At 34.3% G+C, this 24,094-nt stretch overlaps 1 protein-coding gene across 1 annotated transcript in view; it reads left to right on the top strand.

The window, feature by feature from the left end:
* Positions 1–24,094, top strand: part of CEP128 (centrosomal protein 128) — a 126,078-nt gene that overhangs the window by 25,042 nt on the left and 76,942 nt on the right. The window contains exons 8-13 of the mRNA XM_074909235.1: positions 2,057–2,143; positions 3,619–3,693; positions 4,869–5,001; positions 6,772–6,932; positions 17,483–17,833; positions 20,170–20,820. Coding sequence (XP_074765336.1) covers positions 2,057–2,143; positions 3,619–3,693; positions 4,869–5,001; positions 6,772–6,932; positions 17,483–17,833; positions 20,170–20,820 — 1,458 coding nt within the window. The remainder of the gene's footprint in view (positions 1–2,056; positions 2,144–3,618; positions 3,694–4,868; positions 5,002–6,771; positions 6,933–17,482; positions 17,834–20,169; positions 20,821–24,094) is intronic.

The raw sequence follows: 24,094 nt of genomic DNA, 5'->3' as shown, positions 1-24,094 counted from the left end.
TTGCTTTCAATAAGGGGAATCTTTGAAAATTTTCCTAGTATTCCTAATTCTACTGTAGCTTTAACATTTTCCTTATGATGCTGACATCTCTAGCAAAACCTGCCCATGAAAACTTGCATTTTTGGTCCTCTATTAATTATTAATTTAGTACCAAATATAAGCTTGGCATAGAGGTGACTGTATATAACAGAGCTTCTAAGTTTGCTAGTAAAAACGCCGCTCAGTTGCAGTTAGTACACCTTATATAGCCTTCGTAGGCTGTTCTGAACTGGTACTTCTCGTCATTAAAGAAAACCCAGCTTGTGCAGCAATGGCATTAGCTGAAGTGATGATCTTTGATTTTTGTTCACACAGCTTTATGGGAGTTCTCCATAGAGTATTTTTGAGTAAAATGGGAGTGCGTCAGGTCTGTGTGCAGTGAGTTTTATAGTTGTCTGGAGTCATGGATTTGAATCTGTGCTGAATACGTAGAGAAATATTTTAAGTATGTTAGTCTTACAGTATCTGAATATGAATCAGTAAGATTCAAAGTGTAATTCATTATGTAGCATAATATTTTCAGTGGCATAGTTATGATAAGTATCTTCTACAATCTCAGTTTTTAGTGTAAACTGTTCAAGCAGGAGAGTAGTCCAAGCTATACTGAAATGATTGTTTCCTGCATTGAGAACATAAGACTGAGATAAGTATATAAATCCATTTATTTTCTTCACAAAGCTACCTTTAGAAGTTAAACTTGTAAAGCTGAATGCCTGGCTTCACTGAGCTTGATTAATATCTTGCTTCTGTTTTGATACAGTGAAATCATTCCCCAGTATACAGTAAATGAAGAATTTTAAAAAATGGAACGAAATTGCACTATTTATAGGGGCAAATTTCAGGGATATTTGTTTAAGGAAATATTCCTTTAAAATGCAGAATAAAAATGCTGCTCAGGAAGAAAAGACTGGAAAAATGATATTTCTTTCTGGACAGGCTATGTCTTTTCTGTTTTAGTTTTAGCAAGTAATGGTGGAAGGAATAGATGTACTTAAGTTTCATGATACTGGGTGAAAGGTATGTGCTAAGGTCTCTGGTTTGCTAGTATGAAAACTGCTTCGTTGTGTTGTGCAGCAAAGAAACAAGATTTATTAGCACAGTTACTCAAAATAAAAATCAAAAATTCTATCAGTATGGCTAGTCATCTCTCTCAGCTGGTGTTTCTAAGTGATATTTAAGATGAACCAATGTCATTGTTATGGTTTGAGATATACACAACCCAAGTTTGGTTGTTGCAAATTGTATGTGTCTTTAATGTCTGTGATGTCTAATGCATTCCTTTGCCTGTGATTGGCTATATTCTGCAGATAGTGTTGGTTTGCAGAGTGAAAAGATTTTGGAATTAATATTCAAGGCAATTTTATTTTTGTTTAGAAATGTTTAGAAAATGTCTGTGGTTTTAGATACTTCAGTGTCTAAATCCATATGGATTTTTTTTTTTTTTCAAAGTAAGGCACAACAGTGTCAGTAACTTTTGATCTTGAAAGTTTAAATTGATTCTGTCTTAATACTGTGATTCTAAGCATCTGTCCAGATTCAAATAAAAATAACTTCTTCCCTTTTATGGCTTCCAACACAACCTTATGGTAATGTTTTCCTTACTTCAGTGCACTATATTTCATATCATGCATATTTTATATTGAAGAATATATTCTTTTCATCTGATATGTCACAGTTTATCTGTAGGGAATTTCTTGAGCTTCTTAGACCTTCATCTCAAAGTGTTTGGAGTCAGCCTTGAGTGTTGGGAGCTCTATACATCGGAAGGATGTTAGTGCTAGTTTTGACTGTATTTGGCCCTGTTCTGTGCATGGGTGTGTTTATGTATGCGCAGACTTATATTTATTTTTTCATAACAATATACATTGGTTCCACATGGGAATATTAGACGTAGACAGAAAGCATTTGTCTAGATCATCTTAAATATATCAGCAGATTCTTTCATTTTAACAGACTTACAAAGAAGACTTCTGTAACTTTTATAATTAAGCTCACAATATGTCTTTCCCCTCTAAAGGCTTTAAGGAAGCAAGATGCTAAAGCAGATGAAACAGAAGAACTCATGAAAAATAAACTCGTGAAATATCAAAGTGAAAAGAACCAAGTAAGATGTAATTTTCTTCTTTCTCGTTGGGTTTGAAATAAGTGTGTGGTGTCGTGTATTACAGTATATGCTTCCTTTTCAGAGAAACCAGCAGGATGAAGCTTTCTTTTGTTATCAGAAGTGGTTTTTCTGCATCAGAGACAGTGTGAATATAGCTGTGTTGTACTTCTATCTTTCCTTAAAAGTTCTTTAGTTATAGTGTTCTTCTTAATGACTCTTCCATCCTGCCAGGCAGACAAATTTATAATTTTGGGGATTATCCTTGATTTCTTTCTCTGATATCTCTCTGAATCTCTATGTAGTCTGCTGTTGCATATTTGCAGCAGCTCAAAGATGCAGCTTTTCTTCATTCCTGTAACTGACACATGCTAGTTCTTTTGCACCGTTATTCATTGCTTTTACTGAAATAGCTGTTGTGATACGGCTCTCTTCCTTCTCACAAAAACCAAGGTTTCTTATATTTCTGGTCTGACAGGATGCTAGGGCCATTTTACACTTTTTCTAGCTTTTATTCCCTTTTATATTGAGTTTAGCCTTTGTGGCAATACTTTCAAAGTTATACACCTTTATGCTAAACCATCTATGCAGTGTTTTATGTTATGTTACTCTCTCTATTCCATTAATGCTGGTCTTGTTTACTTTGCCCATTTGCCAGCTTCTCAACATCCTCTTTGAGATTATCTCTGCAATAACAATTTCCGCTGTCAAAAGCTATATTTATTTCCATGTGGATCCTTGTGATCTTTGAACTATTTATGGCAGAGGTCAGAAAATATTTTGTAGCTTTTGTGTCGTTTTTTTCTAAATGGTCATCTGTTTGCTATTTCCGATTAAACATTTTAAAATTCCCTTAATTTTATATTTTTAGGAAAAAATCCCAGTTGTATGAAATTCTGGGCACTTAAATTTCTCAGTCATCTTGTTTCCAGAGAAATTCAAATACATCTTCTGACACAAACAACATAGAAAAAAATGTAGAATTTACAAATTACCAGTTCTACCAATGCATGTCATCTTTAATACTTTTATGAATGAAGTATGGAACAAAGGTGACTTCAGATATTAAGTCATTGTTAATTTTAATTTGAGTTTAAAAGTGTGTTTCAAATCCAGTGACAATGTATTTGAAACTTATAAAAAAAGTCTTTTCTTCCTTTTAACCTAGAAAAAACTTGATTTTGTGCTTTTTTGTTTTGGATTATGTATACCACTTTGGATCTTCATGTGATATTGAATATTGTACAAAATTTGTAGACTGTAAATTAAATTTTCTTTATGTAATTTAAACAAATATAGCAGGGTTTTAGGGCAAATGAAAGTTTCCTCTAAAATTTTGGACAGATGTGTATATTACACCTTGTTTTAAGTAGATGCTTATGTTGATTAATTTGTGCCAGAACTGAATAGTTAAAATACACTTTTGTACTATGATGCATACTTTGCTTTTCTTCCTTCATCATCTTCTGTAATGAAAGCTTGAGCAGGAATTGGAGCAGTCCCGGAAAAAGTTGAATGAATCAGAAGGCAGTAGAGAAGCTCTTTTGCATCAGGTAACTGGTGTGGTGTAAATCCTGAAGTCTTCATATTAGGCTATGTCTGAATCTTTTTGCTTAATCTTCCTCAGATTACACTGTTTTGGGAAGGGAAGGAGGAGATATGGAAACACCAGTTTAAGAGTCTAAAATATGTAACAGAGCCTTGATATACTTCTACTGCTTTCCAAACTTTTATGTATATATGTTCATATATAATAATTATACTAGTGGTAGAAGTTATGGTACTTTTTAAGAACATAAACATATTATTTTTAACTGTCTTTCATAGTAAGCTTTAGAACAACTTCTATATTAGTAATTATTGTTATACAGAGTATTTGCAGTATTGTATATTAACATAAAATAAAATATAAAAACCACCTGAAAATCTGTGAAATGTGCTCTAAACAATACCTATTGATGCACATATGATTAGATCTAGAAATTGCGGGAACAAGGATTATAGCTTTAGAAATGTGTCCTTTCTCCTAAACATTTCTAATCCTTCCTTCTTTTGGAGGAGCTGGGGAAAAAGATTGAAATAAAAAGGGACGAGGCAATTGGCATACTTACCTGTTAGCATTAGTTATTTGACTTCTGTATCTACTAAAAGTTCAAGTTGTCTGTATTACTGTTCCAAATTTAACTCACTGTGCATAAAATATAGTGCTATATCACCTAGTGATAATAGAAGTTAGAGCTGTTTTCCTGCAATTCAATTTTAGCATGTCATATTCATTTTCCTGTACATAATGTCATCTTTGAAAGTGTTAGACTGTGTATGATAGGAAAAACATAAAAAGCTCCTATGTTTCTTAAGAATAAGTACATTGTATTTTTGATGACTAGAATTTAAGTAGAATATATTGCTTATTAAATTTGTTTAGATGTTTTCACTAGCAATGTAAAAAGACAATTGCAACATATGAAATGGTGGCATTTTGTTTCATCTAGAGAAATTAATGCTTGTCTGTGGTCAACATAACAAATGTTTCCTTTAATTTTGAGTAATCATTTTGTGGCCTGTAGTTGGGAAGTAATTTGTCTTTGTTTACCATCTGCAGTAGTCTTGAGATTTATTTATAAATATTACTTGTGTATAGTCTTTTTAGTTTTTTTGGTAGGATTGAATAAAAGTATGCTATTTACTGTCTCATTCTCTTTCATTAAACATTTGACATGCATTTTAGGTTGAGGATCTTCGCTCTCAACTTTTGAGAGCAGAAGAAGACCGTGTGGAGTTGCAACATCAAATTTCACATGTTGCTATGCACCGCCAGAGCTACCAGGATGTACAAGATGATGACAGGAGAATTAGAACAGGTACAACTCATATTTTGTACTAGAGGGCTGCAAATTAGTTAGACTGGACATTAATTCTGTCTTTGAGTTTCAGTCTAAGTATTCTACTCTTTCAACAAAAACAGCCATTTAACTCCTCAGCTTTAAGTTAAGTACTGGCACCTGAATATTAAAAGATAAATAACAGTGAGAGTTAAAAGTATACCATGATTTGCATGGTTAAAACAACTAAAGATTATTAGAGACAACTTCAGCAAAGTGGATAGTGTTTCTACAGAAGAAAAACATTTGAAATATTTTTAAATATTAACTTTTCTGAATTACTACATTTCGGTCCATTTGAAGTTTAAATTCTGCCATGTTGAAAATCATAGCAAAAGTCATTTATGTAGCTGGTTAATAAGACTGATGAATTTCTGGTAGAATTTCTAAGGAGTAACAATAAGTTCCAGAGGATTTAAGAAAATTTTCCAGTTTGGTGCAGTCAGGGCTTCTTTTTGCAGCATGTTAGAATTTTAGAGGTGTAACAATGATATTTAGAAGAAAAATACTTTAAAATTTAAAGATGTAATTGCATATTAAATTACCTTAGCAAGGTCTTTGCTACATTGTTAGTTATCTATCTGTATTTAAACTTTTCAAACATAATCAAAAAGGCATTAGAGAAAGTCTATCTTTCTCCTTATTAACACAGAAATGTATTACTCAAGATAATAGAGGAATAGTGGCTCCAAGTCCAGTGTCTCCATGAATGTCTAATTGGTTTGGTTAATAACGTACTTTTGTATTTTCATACTTCAGCTACTGAATTATCTTGGTTATTAAAATTGGACTCTGACTCCCTGTTTTACAAATCTCATACAGAGCAATGGAAAATGGCTAGATTTTGTATGTGTCTTAGCTTCAGAAATGTAACACAAAAGAGTAATTTTAATAGTTTTTTCTCCAGTCATGCTGATGTATCTTCTTCAAAGTGAATTTATTTGAAACAATGTCTTTCATGTTAATGAAAGCATATTTTATTTTTTCCATTTGTTTTATAATTATAAATCAAAATTACTGTAAAAATATTAAGAAAAAATGTACTGGAGCTATTATAGATAATATTTAATTATAATATATCTCACATTTATGGTATCTAATATGGTATCTAATATGTAATAAAAAGTATATATAATATTAGATATCATATATAATTTATGCAGTTGTGTTTCTCCTTATTGTGTTATTTCTGTTTCTTCAAAGATGCATGGGAAGAATACAGATGGAGATTTTCTTTGCCTTTAGTAGTTGTTTATGACTAAAGACCATTGAGTTTCTGGCTGAGGAAATTTACCGTTTACTCTCGTCAAGAACTTCTATTGTAGTTGTAGGATTCAGACAAAACTCACAGATAGTGTGACTTCCGAATCAGGAGGTATTACTCTAGTGGGATAAAATCTTGGCCTTGAAGTTTGTGGCCAAGTTTCATTTACATCAGAATCTCCTCATTGTCTATTCCATCCTTCTTTTTAGTGGGTTTTGGATTGGTTTTTTTTTTGGAAAAAAACCCCCAACCAAAAAAGCGGGGAAAATATCTGTAAAAAGACTAGATAAACAGAAATACTGTCTCATTCCGTGAAAGATTGAAATAGCTATAGCCATTTTTCCCAGATACTTTGATCAAAATTGATAGTTGTAGAATAGTCTCAAGTAGAGAAGAAAATTTCTAAAAGAGGAATAAGAATAAAATAATTTACCACAAGTTGGTGTTTCTACTGGGCCTATTGTTCTGTTCTTACTGTTTCATAGTAACTGAAAGATATGAGAGAGAGAAGCAAGAACTGGAGAAACATATTTTGGACCTTAAAGCAAAGCTGAGTCATAATGCTGTAATGTCAGAGGTAGAAGAACTGAAGAGATGCATAGAGACTAAGGACAAGGAGAAAGCACAGCTTGTAATGCATATACAGGTAAATTGGGTTTTTTGGTTTGTTTGTATTGTGTTGTTTTTAATGATTTCACATATGTTTAAAGTAGGTGATATGCCAGATTAAGGAGTAACCTTTAAAACTAAGATTAACTGTCATGCTATTACTTTATAGCAGTAGAGTAACAAAAATAGATCATAACTGCCCTTTTTTTTAGCAATTCGATGCAATATAATAATTAAGTATTAGTATTCTTATTTGTAGTAAACACATACTATTTAAAGTGATTCTCTGAGAAGAATAACAGTAATCTCTGACACTGGAATTTTAATTAGAAGACTTTTACCTTGAACATGAAATGAGATCTAAGGAGGCAGTAGTCTTTATTTGAGACAGGAGACTTCTGTATTTTTGGATCTTGTCTAGATTTGTCATTGATAGTAAGATCCTTGAACAGTAACTGGTGTTTACTGTCTTTCATGAATTTCAGGAGAAATCAGGATGTTTTCAAAACCCTGTGTGGGATTTCAGTAGTCAAGTACTTAACCTTTTACTTGTATTGGTGTTTTCAGTAAGCCAGGGGTTTTGCATTTCATGTGAATTTTTCTAATGAATGTACTTGTCTTTGAAATGGTCTTGTATCACTTTGGAAATTCAAAAGTAGGAATTGCTTTTGTTCTTTTCATATATTTACATATACTGTTCAGTTTACTTCTGCTGCTTATTTTCCTTAACTTCTGTGCTGATTTAAATCAAACAAATATATCAATTTACATTTGGGAAAAAAAAAGTCTCAAAATAAGTTCCTATATGCTTTATGAAAATTGGTCATTTGAACAGGTTTGAAAAGACCTAGCGTGCTTCTACAGAGAGTAAGGCAAGCAGAACTCATTTCCTGATGCCCATCAGCATTTGTGTTCTAGCTGGCCAATACAACTCCAGACTAATGTGAAACATGCTGGTTTTTTTTTGGGGGGGGGCCTGATAGATTCCGGTTACATCAGTGGCAGGAGTTAATGGGATAAAAACCCATAGAAAACCATTTTTTTAAACTTCTGCTTGTAGAACATGCTTTCTTGAGGGTCAGAATGATGGATGATTCTCCTACTAATTTCCTGTTCTGTGAAAATACTGATGGAAGAGTGCTCAGCTGGGGTCATTGTCATTGCTCTGTATTAGAAATCTTTGACTTCCCCGATTATCTGAACAAAAAATACTTTGTACTTCTTATCTGCTTCCCACTGCCATTCTCCTACAGAGGCAGTAACAGGAAAATAGCTACTGTGTTTTTCTTTTAACGAGACATCAAGGAATGCAAGGATGTGAATTTCTAAACTTATGTATTAACAAAGCATTTTGTCAAACCTGTTCTGACAGCTGCTCCTACCAGATAGTCTGATTCTCAGTTGGAAATGTCCAGTCATGTTTGACTTGAGTGTAATTTATATCTGGTTAGGGGGGAGGATGTAACTGCACATGCCTCTGGTGTACATGTGATATTAGAAATTCCTTTTGATTTATTTAAATGTCATTGTTTTCAACAATTTGAGTTGTATGTGGTGAACATGTAGTCCCTGACAGTTGCCATAAACTCATAAAATGATGTAAGTTGGAGAGGATAAAAAAGACTATGATCACATTCTTAAACTCATGTTTAGATTTGAGTTCAATCTTAAATTAATTTTTAAATTTAAAAGAAAATTTGTACTTAATTTGTTGTAGTTTATCTTGGGATGCTTCTGTAAGATCTTGAAATGTATGCAACTATCTTAAATATCTTTTTCTTCATGGAACTATATAGATATGGGGCTCTAATGGCTGACTATTATGACCTGACAATTCTGGCTAAGAAATAAACAAAGTACACAAATTATAAATATCCAGTACCCTAGTTTCTCCATAAGCATTTTTAGACTCATGCTTGTGAAATTGTTTGATTTACTAATTACTTCTCATTCTAATTACATCAAAGTAGTCTTACAGTGCTGTCCAATAGCATGTACCAGCAGACAATCAGTTTGCTAGAATATTTCAAATTTTCTGAGGGAAAGTTACTGATTTGTTTATTTTAAGATTAGAATTCTTCAGTAATATAAGCTTTTCAGTCTTATTCTCATTAAAATTCATTTTATGGGTTTTTCATCCTCTAGAGATGAAACTGTTAGCCAATTACTTTCATTATATGAGCCAATTAAGGTAGCTAGAAATCAATAAGTAACACTTTTCTAAGTTTAAAGAGATCCTCTTACAAAATAAGAGAAATCAATACCTTTGCAGACCAGCCTTTATCATCATGTCAATGGAGTTCAAATGCTGGAATAGTGGTTCAGATAAATTTAAAATGTACATATGCTATTCACTTTGATAAAGTTTCTATCTAAAATCACATATCAACCTGAGAAGAAAAAGGTGTTTTTGCTGTATCTTATATTTACATAAAACATTACTTGTCAGAACAAGTAGCAGTTCAAGCTTTGGAAAAATATGGAGAAGGCATCACTTTAAAAAATCGATTTTGTGCAATGTACCTTATACTGAATGAATACACTTCTTGACTGATTGAATGCATCTTCGATTATTCAATTCATAGAATTTATGCTTGCATGAAAAATCTAGACATTCCAGATTTTTGATGGTTAGCTACAATGATTGACAAGAGATGCAGATCAGATTGTGATGAATAAATTTGAGGTTTGCATTCAGGAAAAATTAAGAAGAGAAATAATAAGGTGCATAATTTGGATAGCATTGTTGAAAACAGTATCAATGACAAGCAGTATTAGAATCTGGTGACTGTGCTGCTGAGATACAGTGCGGAAGAAAGAGGAAGGAGAAAAATACTGACACACTTTAGGTGACTAATTAGTGTGGTGAGGTGAAATGTGGCTTTCTATTCTTATCAGTATAGAATGTTTGCACATAACTGATATAAGACCCTAGTTCTGTAAATTGTAATACATGAGTGATCCTCACTTGCATTTTAAATGTTCAGAAAAGTTTTAGAGAATGTTTCACTGAATACACTGTGTTTTCTATACCTAGAACAAATTTGCTTCCAGTTTGTGGAGATTTTATTTTTAAATTAGGTGTTGAAAATGCAGGTCAAAAGTACGGTATGTGTAGTCAATCTAGGGACTAGAAGTCCAAACCAGGTGAGTTACTAGAATGGTGGTAGTCATGTGTTTAGTGCTTGTGGTGATTAGTTTACACTTCAGATAAATAACTAGGCTCTAACTGGAAACTGCTGGCTGCCTTCTCTGCCTCCAGTATCTTATGAAAGTTGAAAGCTAGATTACATATTGGGATGTTGAATATGTAGAAAACTAGTGGTGTTGCAGTCTGAGTGCTGATACAAACTTCAATCAGTTTTAAAAATAATACTTGCTTTCAGGTCTCTAGAGCATTAATATGCTGTACCTCAGGATTTAGTAACTAAATGACATTTTTAAAGTGTTCTGCAAACATAATTATCTTTTATAAAAATCATCAGATATTAAAGCCAGGAGGAGATTATTTGATGTTATGTTGGTAGTGAATCAGTCAACATGAGTATTCTAATACCTTCCCCTTGGTTCTGTTAGCAGTGGAAAATGCTGCAATAAAATCAGAAAAATTGAGATTTAGAATTGTCTTGTGTAAAGACTGAGAAGAGATAATGTGCCACAATCAAGATTTTCTGTAGTAACAGCAGTGCAAAACATCCTAACAATTGCTGTACATATATATATACACAATATAGTTTTAACAGTGAACTGTTCTGAATAACCTGGGTTGCTTCTGTAAGGAGAACCTCCAATACTGTTGTTATCATGGAATACTGTCATACTTCTGTTGCATCCAGAGCAGCTAACTGAGTTCTCTGGGTGACTGAACCTTCAGCCACCAAAGACACTAGATGCTCCTTGGAATCTAGAGTCTTAATCTATGACGGCAGCATTTTGTTTTGTGTAGAAATGTTTTTATAATCACAAGTACATAGTAATTTGCTATTTGGAAGAAAGACTCAGATGTCTTATGTATGTGATTTTATTTTTCTCCCCTAAGTGCAGCTTCCTGGCATTGCTTGTCCTTTCTCTTTATCTCAGTCTTGTTTACTAGTCACAGCTGAGAAGGAGAAAATTGGATGAATATTTAGAAAAAAGCACCTACAAACAAAACAACAAAAAAGCCTCACGTCTCCAAAAATCCCTACATCTCTATACTCCTGTCTCATAGAAATCCTTAGAATATTTACATTCTAAATTATCTAGAAGGATAAACTCAAGATAGGAATGTGAAAATTAAGGTATATTCTGCAAGGTCTAAAATAAGCATCACTCTGAATTCTGCCATAGTAAAAGGGCAACCTGCAAGGCTCAAGAGACAAGGAGACAAGCCGTATCTGGTGGAACCACAGTCAATATGTGCACTGACATGGTTGTGACATCGAGCTCATTGTTCAGGCTTCAGTATTACAGAACTGAAGAGGATATCTTCAGACACATTCCACTGGACTTGGGCCTGCTGGCAAATTTAAGCACTAAGTTTAAACATGTTCCCAAAACAAAGATGGAGACTGAGATCTGTGATAATTCCAACTTCTCTAGTGCAAGCAGGGCTCGGGGCACTGTAAATCTAAACAGACCCAGGAGCTGGATTAAGGTGTAGTCTGTGGTAAGGACTGATGTTTCTCTTTGAGAAGTTCTTTCAAATCCAACAATTCTGGAGACTGAGAGCAACCTTACATTGGTTGTGTTAGGTTTTTAATTTATTTTTCTTTTAGTGACATTTTCTTCTGTATGCTATGACATTCTAATGAAGGGCAACTTCATTCTCACAGGTAGCACAGTATTTCACCCTCAATGCTAATGAAAAACAACCAACCTCCCAAACAAACCAACCAAAAAAAAATTTATGAAATCGTGTGATACAACACTTGATTGAATTGATTATAATACCAGAATAGGTCCTCTCAGTGTCTGACCCAGCTCTTACTTGAGCTTCAGCCTGTGCTGAACTCTTATTCAGTACTGCTCTGGTTATGGCTGCAGTGCACACAAACAGCTCTGCGAAGGAAAACAGTCAAGCTGTGTGCCTTACATTAATGATAACATCTGCATTTGTATTTAGTGCCCTTTACAACTGAGATGAAAATGAGGACTAAAAGGCTGAAGGAAACTTGACGGTTGAGACTCCTACAAATGTCTGTATACAAATGATATAAAGTGTGATGGGCAAACAGGGGAACCTACTTCAGGTGTCATTTTTTTTAATATTCAAGACTGACCATATGTGCATTCATAGTAGGATGCAGGTATAAACATTCTATGCAAGATACTTTGTTATTTTAAGAGAAAATAATTGGCTTTCATGACTGGAGGTTTTGTCAAACTTATGAACAGTAGGCACATGGTATTTATTAAAATTTTATATATTAAATCTAATGTTTTCTGAAAATATGCTCAAACTGAAAAATGTGGCATTGTGAATCTAGCTTAATTATCAGTTATTTTTAGTTGTAAAGATTGTTTAGAAGGAAAAATCAAAGCTCAAGTTTTGTAAGATCACCATTATGAAATGAAACCACAGGGTCATACTTTCACAGACCACCACTGCCAAATAAAATGTTCTTCCAATGACATCAGTATATTTGTATAATTATTTCTTACTATCAAAACAGTCTTAATTCTCAAAAGATCAAAATTAAGTGTTAAAAATATATAGTACTGTAACTTGCTTAATGGAGATTTATGTGTTGTATTAACTGTTTACTATCTGCTAACAGAACAGTTCCACAAAAACTAGTAATCAGCTGTTTTCTGAGCCATGTTTGTCTGAAGACAGTATCATATTTAGCAAAGTATGGTCTGATGACCCTGTTGATTGTTGTTTCCAATCATTACATGAAAACCGTTCTTTCAGATGGTTCTGATGACCTCTAGATGTTCATTGTTATAAAGGGTCGCTTCAAATCAACCACAGGGGAGTTGGCATGTGTGCAGGCAAGTAATGGCAAATGGCAAAGAGATTACTTGCTTGTAACTGTTCTATTAGAAATGTTATTTTTAAAATTGTAAACAGTCAGACAGTGTCCTTTTTTCACTGAATGCCTAGAAATTAGGATTGTATGTTGGGATTTCCCAAGGAACCAAAAGGCAAGACCATAATCTTTGCCTTTTATAGATACTTAAGCTTTGTACACGAACAAGGAGATTTGAGGTGTGATCTTAATGATACTGAAGCAAAAGAAAGTCTAGCAAATAGTGCTTGTGTATGTCTGTTCCCCCCCCCCCCCCCCCCCCCCCCCGTGAATATGTATGACATACATAAAGAGACTTTCTTCTTTCGGGGAAATCTATGTCTAGATGATGTGTAGATGATAAATATGATTTCATACCAGATTTTTTTATTTTATTGTTTTTATGACAACCCATGTCTGAAGTTGCTTATTTAACGTTATAAATACCTGTAGACAAAGCCCTTATAGAGCAGACAGAATTTTGACAACTGCATACATGTTAACATACAGATACACATATGTTTTTTCCTATGTCAAATAGGAATTCAAAAGTATAGGTCAGTACACTTGGGCCCCCTCTTATGATGATATAAAAACAGAGAGTGTGGAGATCCACTGTTTCTCTATTCCCTTGCTTTACAGGGAAAGCTGCATGAAATGTTGATATGCTATGGTGCTGTTTTCTAGCTGACTTCAAGTGGTTTCGGTCTGTGCTTGCTTAACTTTTCTAAGCAAAGTGCAAGCTATTTGCAAAGATCTCTGATTTTCACAAATTGTAAAAATAAAACAAAAATTCACATTTATATTGGTACATCCACGTCAAAGTTCATTTTTCCTTCTCATGCTAATAGCTTGTGTTGATAAATTAGTTATGCTTCAAGATGAATGTCTAAAATATTTTTTCTTTGTACTGTAAGCCAGTAAATTGGAGATTAAGATTTGCTTTTATAAAGTGAAATTACTGTTTACAATTAATTGAACATTGTTTTCTATGTTTAAGCTTAGACTCCTTTTTCATTAAAGCATCTGTGGGAATTGTATTAATGAAATGTGTTCTCTGGGGGAATGATACATAAATAAAGTTTTTTAAATGATGGAGAGTTAATTAGTACATCAGTTTAGACTGACATCCTCTATGGTGTCTCCATAAAGACATGAAATGAGAAGAGAAAATAGCATGTATAATTGTATGACTCTGAAGAAATGATGACCCACTTTAGAAAATCTGTGGAAGGGTAAATGTAATATCTCACTGTATTTTATCAGGCTATTTTTGACTTCTAGTACATTCAGAATTTAAATCTTTACCTTTAAAGAAGTAATATAATATGCTTTCATTTGAATTTATGCTAATTTTGATAAAATTTTCCTAGTTGCAGCTTGTGAGGTTTTAGTTGGTTTTGTCTTATGAATCAAGATTTTTTACAAGGTTAGTCCTGGTTGTTTTGCCTGATGAGCTTAAAAATGCATGTTTAAATAATAGTAAAGCAGAATATATGTGTTTTTTTTCTAGTGTATAGAACTGTAAATCTAGAGTTTCCTGTGTTCTTTTTGCCACCTGTGTAAGATTTACTCTGAACTATTCCATAATGTGTTTACCTATTGTTTTATTATCTATATCTCAGTTGTACCTAGAGCAGGAATATCCATCCTACAGGTGGACAACTGATTGTCCAGTGGATAATCCTTCTGTTTTGCATCATGGGCGCATGTAGCGATCTGGACTGATTGTTCTTGTCTGTAGCATCAGTCTGTTCCTGTCTGTACTTTCTGTCAGTACCATGGTCAGTCACACGTGTTACAACCTGGACTTGGGAGCCCACAGTCATAAAGTTTCTGTGATCGCCTCGGGTTAAATTAAGGTGAAACTATTGTCCCTCAAGTGCAGTAATTTACCCGTTGTGCAATACAACAATATACACACAAACCAGATGTACTTATTTATTCCATGTCTGCACAGAGTGGGGTGCTAGGTGGTAATTCCAGAAATCTGGCACACTGCACAAAAGAACTTCAGTGTGTTTATACACTTCAGACTACAAGAATACACATTTACTGTAATGACCATTGCTTAGTTTCTTAACAATTTGCCCTTATTGGTTAACAACATGCCTTGTCTCAATTTAAAGTTGCAGTCTTCTAATTATTCTGCGCAGACTCAAGGAGGAGGGACACATCTTCTTGATCTTAAATTGAGTTGGTGGTCATGGTCTCCCCACCCCTTGCTGTCTTTATCTTTTCCCCAGATACTGTCAATTTTCTTCTCAGACAGCCATCCATCTTGTGGTGCCTCCTGGAGCAGAATGACTCCTATCAGTCTTTTTAAGGTTCACCAGACGTGCATTATTTATACAAAGTTGGAGTAACTGGCTCCCTTATCTCCTGGTTCTTTCTTTCAATCACAACCCTTTTAAATCAGTGACCTACCCTGTCATTGTTCTAATTACAAGTTTAGAATGAACAGAGTAGAAATTTTCCCAGAGACATCAAAACAACACCAAGCAACTGGTTAAAATGTTTTACTTGAGGTAGAAACAGCTTAAACCTGGAAAAGGAAGGAAAGGAAAGAAAAGGAGAAGAAAGGAGAAAAAGAGAGTCAAAGAAATCTGATCACCAGCCCTGAATCCAGTGTTGTCTCAGGTCTGGTAATCTTGAGTGGTGGGTGCACACACAGCAAAGTCACCTTTTACGTTCATCTCATCAGCTGATAAGCATACTAGGCAAAGAGAGGTAGATGTTCCATGAGCACGTTTCCATGAGAGACGAGGAAAAAGGTGGTGTATGGGTTCTGCAGATGCATTGAAGGGGAATGGGGTGCACCAACCTCCTTGTCCAATTGAGTTGGTAGTTATGCTCACCCTGCTGCCTGTCACTTCTACCCCGGTTCCCACAGATTTCTGTTGACTTCCTGCTTCTTGAGCAATCATCTCAGAAATGCTCACCTCTTATCAGGCCTTATCACCTCTTCAGTGTCAAAGTCCTGAAGCCATTAGCAAGGCCTTCATGGTGTCAGGCTTCACAATGGAGCCAGAGATTAGTGGTCCTTGTGCTTGATGAGAGACACTTGGTTTCACTCAGTCCAAGTTTTCTCCCCTTTGAGGCTTATCTAAGGAGTTTGACAATACAACAGTAAGGGAGTGGGGATGGGCATCATTCGGTATCAGGGCTTCCTTGGGTGGTGGTCTTTAGACTAATCACAAAGGCCACAGCTTGTCCTTGAGATTTTCTGTGTCAGTGAATGTTGGAGACATTATTTTCTTCAGTTCCTTACTGTGTGACTGACTGCACATGCAGTTGTCTTTCCAAGACAACAATTGCTTTCCTGAAAAGTCTGGTACAATTTATTGACTCCCGGGAGGTAATGGTCAGGTTTGGAGGGGGAAAAAAAAAACAACCAACAAACCCACAAAGAAAAGCGGGAACAACACACCCAAGCTACACCCCCCACTCCCACCCCCCTGCAACCTTGTGGAAGGACCTTTGTCTAAAGAGTCATTTTATGTGCATCTGTAAAGTCACTTATTCTTTTCTAGGCAAAGTATTTTTCTCTTGTCCCTTCTGAATTGCACTGCATTTATTTCAGACTACACCTCCAATTTGTTTCAGTTGTTCTGAAATCTAATCCTCTCCTTGAAAGTATTTCCATTCCTTGAAGCCTGATAATATCTTTGACTATAGAGGAAGCCTATTAAAGTAGTTATTAGTAAAAATACTGAGTGGTATGAAATAAGTCTTAAATAGGCCTGAAATACAGAATACTAATGTAAAATTCTACATGGTGATCTTAATAAAAATCAGTTTTGCTAGTGAAGGTTCAATACCTGATTTCCAGATATGCCCTTGCAGAAGATAGAGAGAGAACATTTTTCCTGACTTGCTTGAGACTGTCCTGCCTGAGAAGTATTAGGTTTGGGATGGGCAGTGCTTGCTATTTTAAAAGTATGTAGTTTCAGTTTCATTCAGTATTGAAATGCTAACTAATGTTGGCTCTAATATTTTCAAACATCTTTGCACTTTGTTTTAGAAACCTCTACCAAGCTGCTGTATTCTTTATATTCATCAGTGCTTTTCAGAATACCTTTATCCAGCATGTTGCTTCCATGAAAGCAACCAGCATATAAAACTGGGCAACAACTAGCTCATATACTATATATTACTTTTGCTATGGTGAATGCTATTCTTTCCTTGCCAATTTTCTTCTTCCTCTCACCTGTTTATATTTACCTCCCTACATCTTCCTATTTGCTTTATTCCATATTTGTCTAGTGGATAACATATGTGGCTCCTGGTCAATGATTCCTCCTCACACTTAAAATATAAAAAATAAGAACAACCAGAAGAGGAATAAATGTAGAAGATAAAATACATGATAGAGTAATCATGTATTTTATATCTTGTGGTGAAATTCTTTACCACTGCAGAGGGGGAGATTCTCTGGGGCTAACAGGGCTTTCCCTGATAGCCAAGGAGATCTTTTATGCTGTTAATATTTTAGACAGAAATGTGATTTAACATTGCTGTATGTTTTTTTATAAGGCTTCATATTGTATATCTTTAGAATTGGAATTTTCTTATTTTTCTGTGATGATTCCAGGTGTTAACATCTGACCTGGAAAACAGGGAGAAGCAGCAGGAAAAAATGCTGAACCAACTAAAGGAGATACAGAATTGCTACAAGGTTTGTGAGAATGGACGTAGACAAACTGAACTCCAGTCTGCTGAGTTAGCTCAACAGGTTGAAGAGAGTACTAAGGAAGCAGAACGGTACCTCACTGAATTCAAACATTCAGAGGCACTCAGGCTGGAGGTTGAGAAAAAAAGAGAAGATCTGAAGGTGAGAGCACAGGAAGCCATCCGCCAGTGGAAGCTGAAGTGTAAGAAACTAGATCGTGAGGTGGAAAAACAAAAGGAAATGATCAATCAACTGATGGACAAGAACAGTCAGGTAAGATTGACTGTGGGGGGGTTTTTTTGTACTCTTTCCATTTGTTTTGGAAATTAAGGGAGCTTGTTTATGTGAATTGTGACTTAAGTCTGAACCAAATTATCTGGTGAACTGTAATACAGCTAATAGATGGCAATATTTCTTAGCTATTAGAATTCTGTGTTCTCCTCTTCATCTATCATTTATTCCAGTCTCTTCACTTAATCAAAGCTTTCTTCTTATAAGGAAGAAAGTTTCTCTATGAACGTTGCTTTTACTTATCTTTTCAGTTAACAGTTAACACAACTCAGTTTATTTGTCATTAATTTTTAAGGGAATAATATGATGTAAAAAACATTTGGTAAAATATTTTAGACACATTAAGTAATAAGCTATGTTCATCTTATGCATTCTCTCATGCAGTGGACAGTGGTTACATGTTATTCCTGATACAGTAACCTCTTCTGAGACTGGCACGTGGATGTATGAGCATGGTCAGAGCACAGAAGCCACAATGGGTCTAATACCGAGTTGAAATTAATAAACTCTAGCACATATAAGCTGTGATTTCTGGGACTGCTGTTTCTCTCCTGACCTACCTAGCATATTCCTTATTTTTTATTATTATTTGCTCTATCCATGCTCCAACAGTTCATTCCATAGTAATAATCTTGTATTAGTTAGTCCTAGCAGTTGTCTGAGGAAATAAGTTTTGCAAACATTTAAGATGTTGGTCATCTTTTGCCTAGGTAAATGGAGGCGTTAAGGAAAGGAAGAAAACCTGAATAATTTAGAAATCGTGTGTGTCTCATAATAGACAAATGAGAAGCAAAAAGTAGAAGAGAGTGAGTTGTGAATAACAAGCAGGAGGAGCCTCAGAAGGCTCTAAAATCACTGTTCATGTAAATGCTGGACAGGTCTTTGTAATGGCAATTGATAGTGCTGTCCACATTGACGTTTTCTTTGTTACATAAGAGTACTTGATATGGATTTTACCTCTTTTTATGTAACAAATGTATAAAAATGCTAAATTTAGTCACTTTAAGTTCCATTTAAGAAAGGGTGCCAGTATTAGTTCTTATTTTTAAAATCATCAGCATCTTGCCAACAAATTCGAGGTAAGTGTCACTCCTGAAGAAAATCTATTTGATATCCCATATCCTCCAATAACTTGTCTGTTGTTGTGGAGGAGAAAATAATGCAAACAATATTTCACATTCTCAGTATAAAGTTGTAGACAGTTTCCATATGAGGATATAATCAATCTAGATACAGCATTTGTGATAAGTTTAAGGGAACTAGATGAACATAATTTAACCGTCTTTGAAATATACGCATAATTAATATCTGAGACAAAACTCTATAAAAATAAATAATAAAGAAAAAGGAGAAATGGCAGTCTGTTGTCTTTGTTTTCTGTTATAGGACTTAAAAGAGTTGATGGCAAATTTTCAAAATTTAATTATAATCATAGCTTGCGATTTTGAGATGTTCCAAATATTTGCAGACATTGGGTGAGCTATAGAAAGACTGTTTAGGTTCCGTTCTTTTGGGGTTATTGGGATATTAGACTTGGTGAAAGTCTTGCCTATGTGGTTATCCTTGATATTGGTTGGCAGTTGGAATCTCTAACATCTTCTGTCTCTTGGAACTTATGTTCTTCTATGTATGGGATGTAGAAAATATGCTTATACTCAAAGCAAGTTACTTATGGTGTGTTTTAAAATGTTACCTTTTTTTTTTCCAAATCATGCAACTAGAATGGCAAGACAGTTTGAGAGGTTGAAATACTGATATATTTGGATACCCCATATCCTTGATTTATTATTTTTGTGTTTTGTTTTGCACTGCTTTTTCTTGATGTAATTATGATTTTTTTAAATTGCTTTTAACCTGCACAGTGGCAACCTTAATTGCCTTTTTGTTTTTGATTATTTCAAGTAATTTTGTATATATCTATAAGAGATGTGTACAGGCTGTGGAATTAGTGGAAACAGTAAAATTCAGTGTAAAATTTATTTAAGCCAGTTTAAAGAACCCAATATTTTGTGATACATCAGGAAAATATCATATTGTCCCTTTATCATTGTTTTTTTCCTGTATTAAAAGTTGTCTGTGACTTATAGGTGTACTGTAAGGGCCTTTTTGTTTTAAACAATGTTAAAAAATTTAAACGATAACTTGAGATAAGTAAGAATCAGGAATGGTGTGTGTAACATGAGTTTAATGAAATGTAGTATTCACAGGCCAAAGTGTGCTAATTGTTCCTGAGACACTAGGAATGTCTAAGGACATCCTTCCAACAATTTTCTTGAATTACTTTAGGTCTCACTGGATTTCTTTTTGTTCTTTCCTAGGCTCTCAAAGAAAAGGATGACCTCAGGAGTCAACTTCTCTCTGCTATACACCAAATAGAAAACCTTCGGAAAGAGCTGAATGATGTGCTTACAATGAGAGCCCAGCAGGAAGAACTCCTCCACTGCAAGGAGGTAAAGCTGAATGAAATGAAGTCTCACCAGGTATCTCTTGAAGAAGAAATCAGAGAAGTTCAAGGTACTGTAAATAAATTGGAGAATGAGTTGAAAAAGCAAGTCTTTCTACAAAATCAAATGCAAGCTGAAAAAGAACACTTGGAAACAGAACTTGCAACTATTAACTTGATCCATAAAAAAGACCAAGAAAGGCTCTTAGAAATGCAAGCAGATGTAAAAAACTTAAGCTCTGTACGTGTGGAACTAACAAACAGAATAGCAGAAGAGGAGAAAGTTAAAAAGGAATTACATAAGAGCCTCTCAGATCTCGAGAAACAGCAGGAATCTGAGCGTGAAGAGATGACTTCAGCTAACAGGCAGCTGAAGATTGAAAGAGAAGTTCACCAACAGGAGCTGGCAGATCTTAGATCAGAGTTACAAAATGTTAAAATCAAACATGAACGAAATGTTCAAGAGCTGATGAAACTACTTAAACAAGAAAAGGATGATGCAGAGGCTCAGATTAGAATGCTAAAGGTACATACTCTGAAGAATTCCGATATCAGACTTCCCTTACACCTCCCCCCCCCCCTTGTGTGATGAAGGTAATAATGTATGGGCAGTTTTAATTTGGGGTAAGAAAGCCTTTTTAGTTCAAAAGTAGCGAAATAGGGTACGTCTGTGATCAGAACAGAAGGAGATCTATCAGGCTGTAGTGTTTTAATATGATTTGATTCCTTCTTCAGCTGTTATTTTTACAATTATTGTCACAGCCCTATTAAAGAACTTGCAGTATTTCAGGGATGATGCATTTTTGTAAATGTTTAAATTGCGTGATGTTAAATTGCATGACAGAAATACTGCATTGTATCTGGAAATGTTTTTAGAATGTGAAAAGTGGTAATGTATAACACTTGTTAAGGTTCATTTTGATCTTTCTATTCAAGGAGTTTTTAGAATTTCTAATTTCTGTACAATTTCTCAGAAAAGTGACTGTGTTCATATAGTAAATGATGAAATAGCATTGTATTCATGAAGAAACAAGTTAATGTCTTTGTTTACATAATTTACTCCTGATTCAAGGCTATTGCATTGGAAAGAAAATGAGCATTTTAGTGGCTTTAAGTGGCCTGAATAAAACTGAAAAGTTAAGTTGAAGTGGTCTAAATTGTACAATTAACTGTCAGTAGTTGTATAAGATATACATTGCACTAACATTGAAGTGATTTTGATTACATGGTTAAATATATATGTAAGATAGTATTTTGTATGTTCTAATAATAGTAATATTTTTATTAATGGAGGCAGTAGTTTTCCAGATAGGCTGTAAATTACGAACATGTTTTGAGTGCACTGTAGCACTGAAGCACTATAAATATGCTTTCTACTTCAGTCCCATCAAATTAAAAATTTGTTCATGTCAAAATTCTACCAATTTAACCATAAAAAGCTGTAAAATCCATAATCAAAGCTCAAGTAATTCATGATGTACTTCATCAGAAGTAGTGTAAGCATCTTTATTTCTTCTTTTCTCACAAATATGCAACTAGTTAAAAATGCATATTTTCTACACTTGCAGTCATGAATTGATGTTACTTTAGAAAAGAATGGTTAGTTATTTAATCTATCATTCATGACATAATAATTGAGGATATTTCTTAAGCACTGGAAAACACAGAAAGCATTTAATGAAAATAGCAATAAAAAAAGTCTAGATGGTTGTTAGTGGAAGGATCATTAAAACTATTTTGGCAGCAGTGCTTAACAATGGGGGCTTAATTTGTAATGTGTCTAACATTATTTAAATGATCTGTCCAAATAGGTGTTTTCTCTTTGACAATGACATTGAAATTAAGACTGTACACTTAATATCAAGAGATGAGGAGGAAAGTGTATTCTGGATGGTAGTAAACGAAAAATGAGTTGATTGTGACTGTGTTCTTCTCCTATAGAAAGGTCCATTTTACAGTAAGGGCCTCAATATTGGTACTGATTGTTGTACCTAAACAGAATATTTATAAAATTCACTTCCTTCTTTTATTTACAGTGCCATGACTATTCCAGAATCCTTAATCTAGATAGGCTTTTTTACAGCTTTGTGCCTCTGTTTCAGAGAAGAGCAAAGGGCTTGAGGGAGATGAATTTTGTAAGTTATTAGGTTAGGAAACTTTTTTTAGAAGTACACAAAATGCTAATACACAACATTCTCTTGATTCAAAGACTGCAAGTGCAACAAAATAGATAATCATATCCATCTGTAGGAAGACCTGATGAGAACATGTCATTGTGCAGGTGATTTGGTTACTTTATATCTGAACTCATCATTACATTGCAATTGGGTTTCACTTTTATCAACATATTTTTCTTCCAAAGTAAACTTCACATGCATTTTATCAAATTGTATTTAAATATTGTGGCTTTAGGATAGAGTTTATGGAAATCCAACAAAAAGGGGTTTTATACCTACTGTCTTTTTTTTTTCAGTCTGGTAAGTTTTTGTGCCCAGTAACTAATTGTCTTTTACAGTAATAATCTTGACTTTATGCCTCGGCCTTGTCCAACCTTTGTAACTGCTTTTGAGAAAGAATATACATAACCCTGTCCAAAGGTTGTTGATGTTAAAGTCTTAAAAATGTCAGTTGGGAGAGACTCGGAGTCAACGGAAATTTAACACATTCCCTTAAGACCCAGAGCCTTAAACTTAACTAGAAGAGGAATTCTGATGAATTATGTTTGGGAAATTAAGGGAGTGGAGCCCTGTGTTTGCAGAACCAACTGCTTTATAGATTGTAAAAAGTTACTTTTGATCCTTATTTTTTTCCTTCTCTTGCCTATGTATGATACTTTCTGCTTCACTCTTGTCTGGCTTTCTGTAGTGCTGCACTGGGTTGGAAAATTATAAGATAAGGATTTTTTGAGGTAGTAGGGGAGGTACCATAGGAATATTGTAGAACTACAGTAGAACTCCTCCACTAGTATTGAAGAACATAGAGTTTTGTACAAGTCAGTGTTGCAAAGGATCTTACTGTCTCAGTACTGAGATTCTGGTGCTTAAGCTTTTAATTTTGTTTCTGCTAGAACATCCTAAAGGATTCCCAACCAGTGTCTCTAGTGTCTCTGTCTTTTGTCTTTTTTTTTTTTTTCTTTCTTTTTCTTACTTAAAATGATAGATAAACTAGGCATAGGAAATTGATTCACTTAGTGGTTCCTAATCGGCTATGTGTTCAGAAGCTCTGAATATGTCCCCTAATTTTACTACATGCTCTCATTTGCTTTAAAAACATCCTTGTTCTCTTAGAATAATTAAGTACAAAATGTCCTCGTGCCTGACAGAACTTTAATGAAAGATTATATAGTTATTTATCTATACATATAAAATTGTGTATATATGTGTATTTCTTCTTGAGTTATTTGCTATACATATACCAAGTGGGAGTTCTTGTTTTCCTGAAGATTATCAGATGTGGAAAATGGGTTCAATCCAGATCAGTTAAATTATGGTCACATCTGCCTTGTCCATACTGGAAATTAATAAAAACTAACTTTCTCCATTGTGTCTTAAAGGTAATATAAGTGAGCAATTTGGTTTTTGGACTATCTCTATCTTCAAAGACATTATATTACAGTTAACTTTAGCAGGAACTGAAAAGCTGATTTTATAGAATATAGACCTGAATAGTTGATTTTATTAATAGAAAATGTTTTGGGTATTGCAAGCTTGTCCTTGTGTCCATAAGTATCTGTGGGCTTAGACCAAAGTTGTTTCTTGGAATTGTTCTTTGGAAGTGTGTTTGTTAGCTCTAGTGTCTAA

This window comes from Athene noctua, chromosome 6 (genome assembly GCF_965140245.1).
Source record: "Athene noctua chromosome 6, bAthNoc1.hap1.1, whole genome shotgun sequence".
In the NCBI taxonomy this organism is placed as follows: domain Eukaryota; kingdom Metazoa; phylum Chordata; class Aves; order Strigiformes; family Strigidae; genus Athene; species Athene noctua.
The sequence above is the reverse complement of the archived record's forward strand: the minus strand, read 5'-3'. Positions and strand labels throughout refer to the sequence as shown.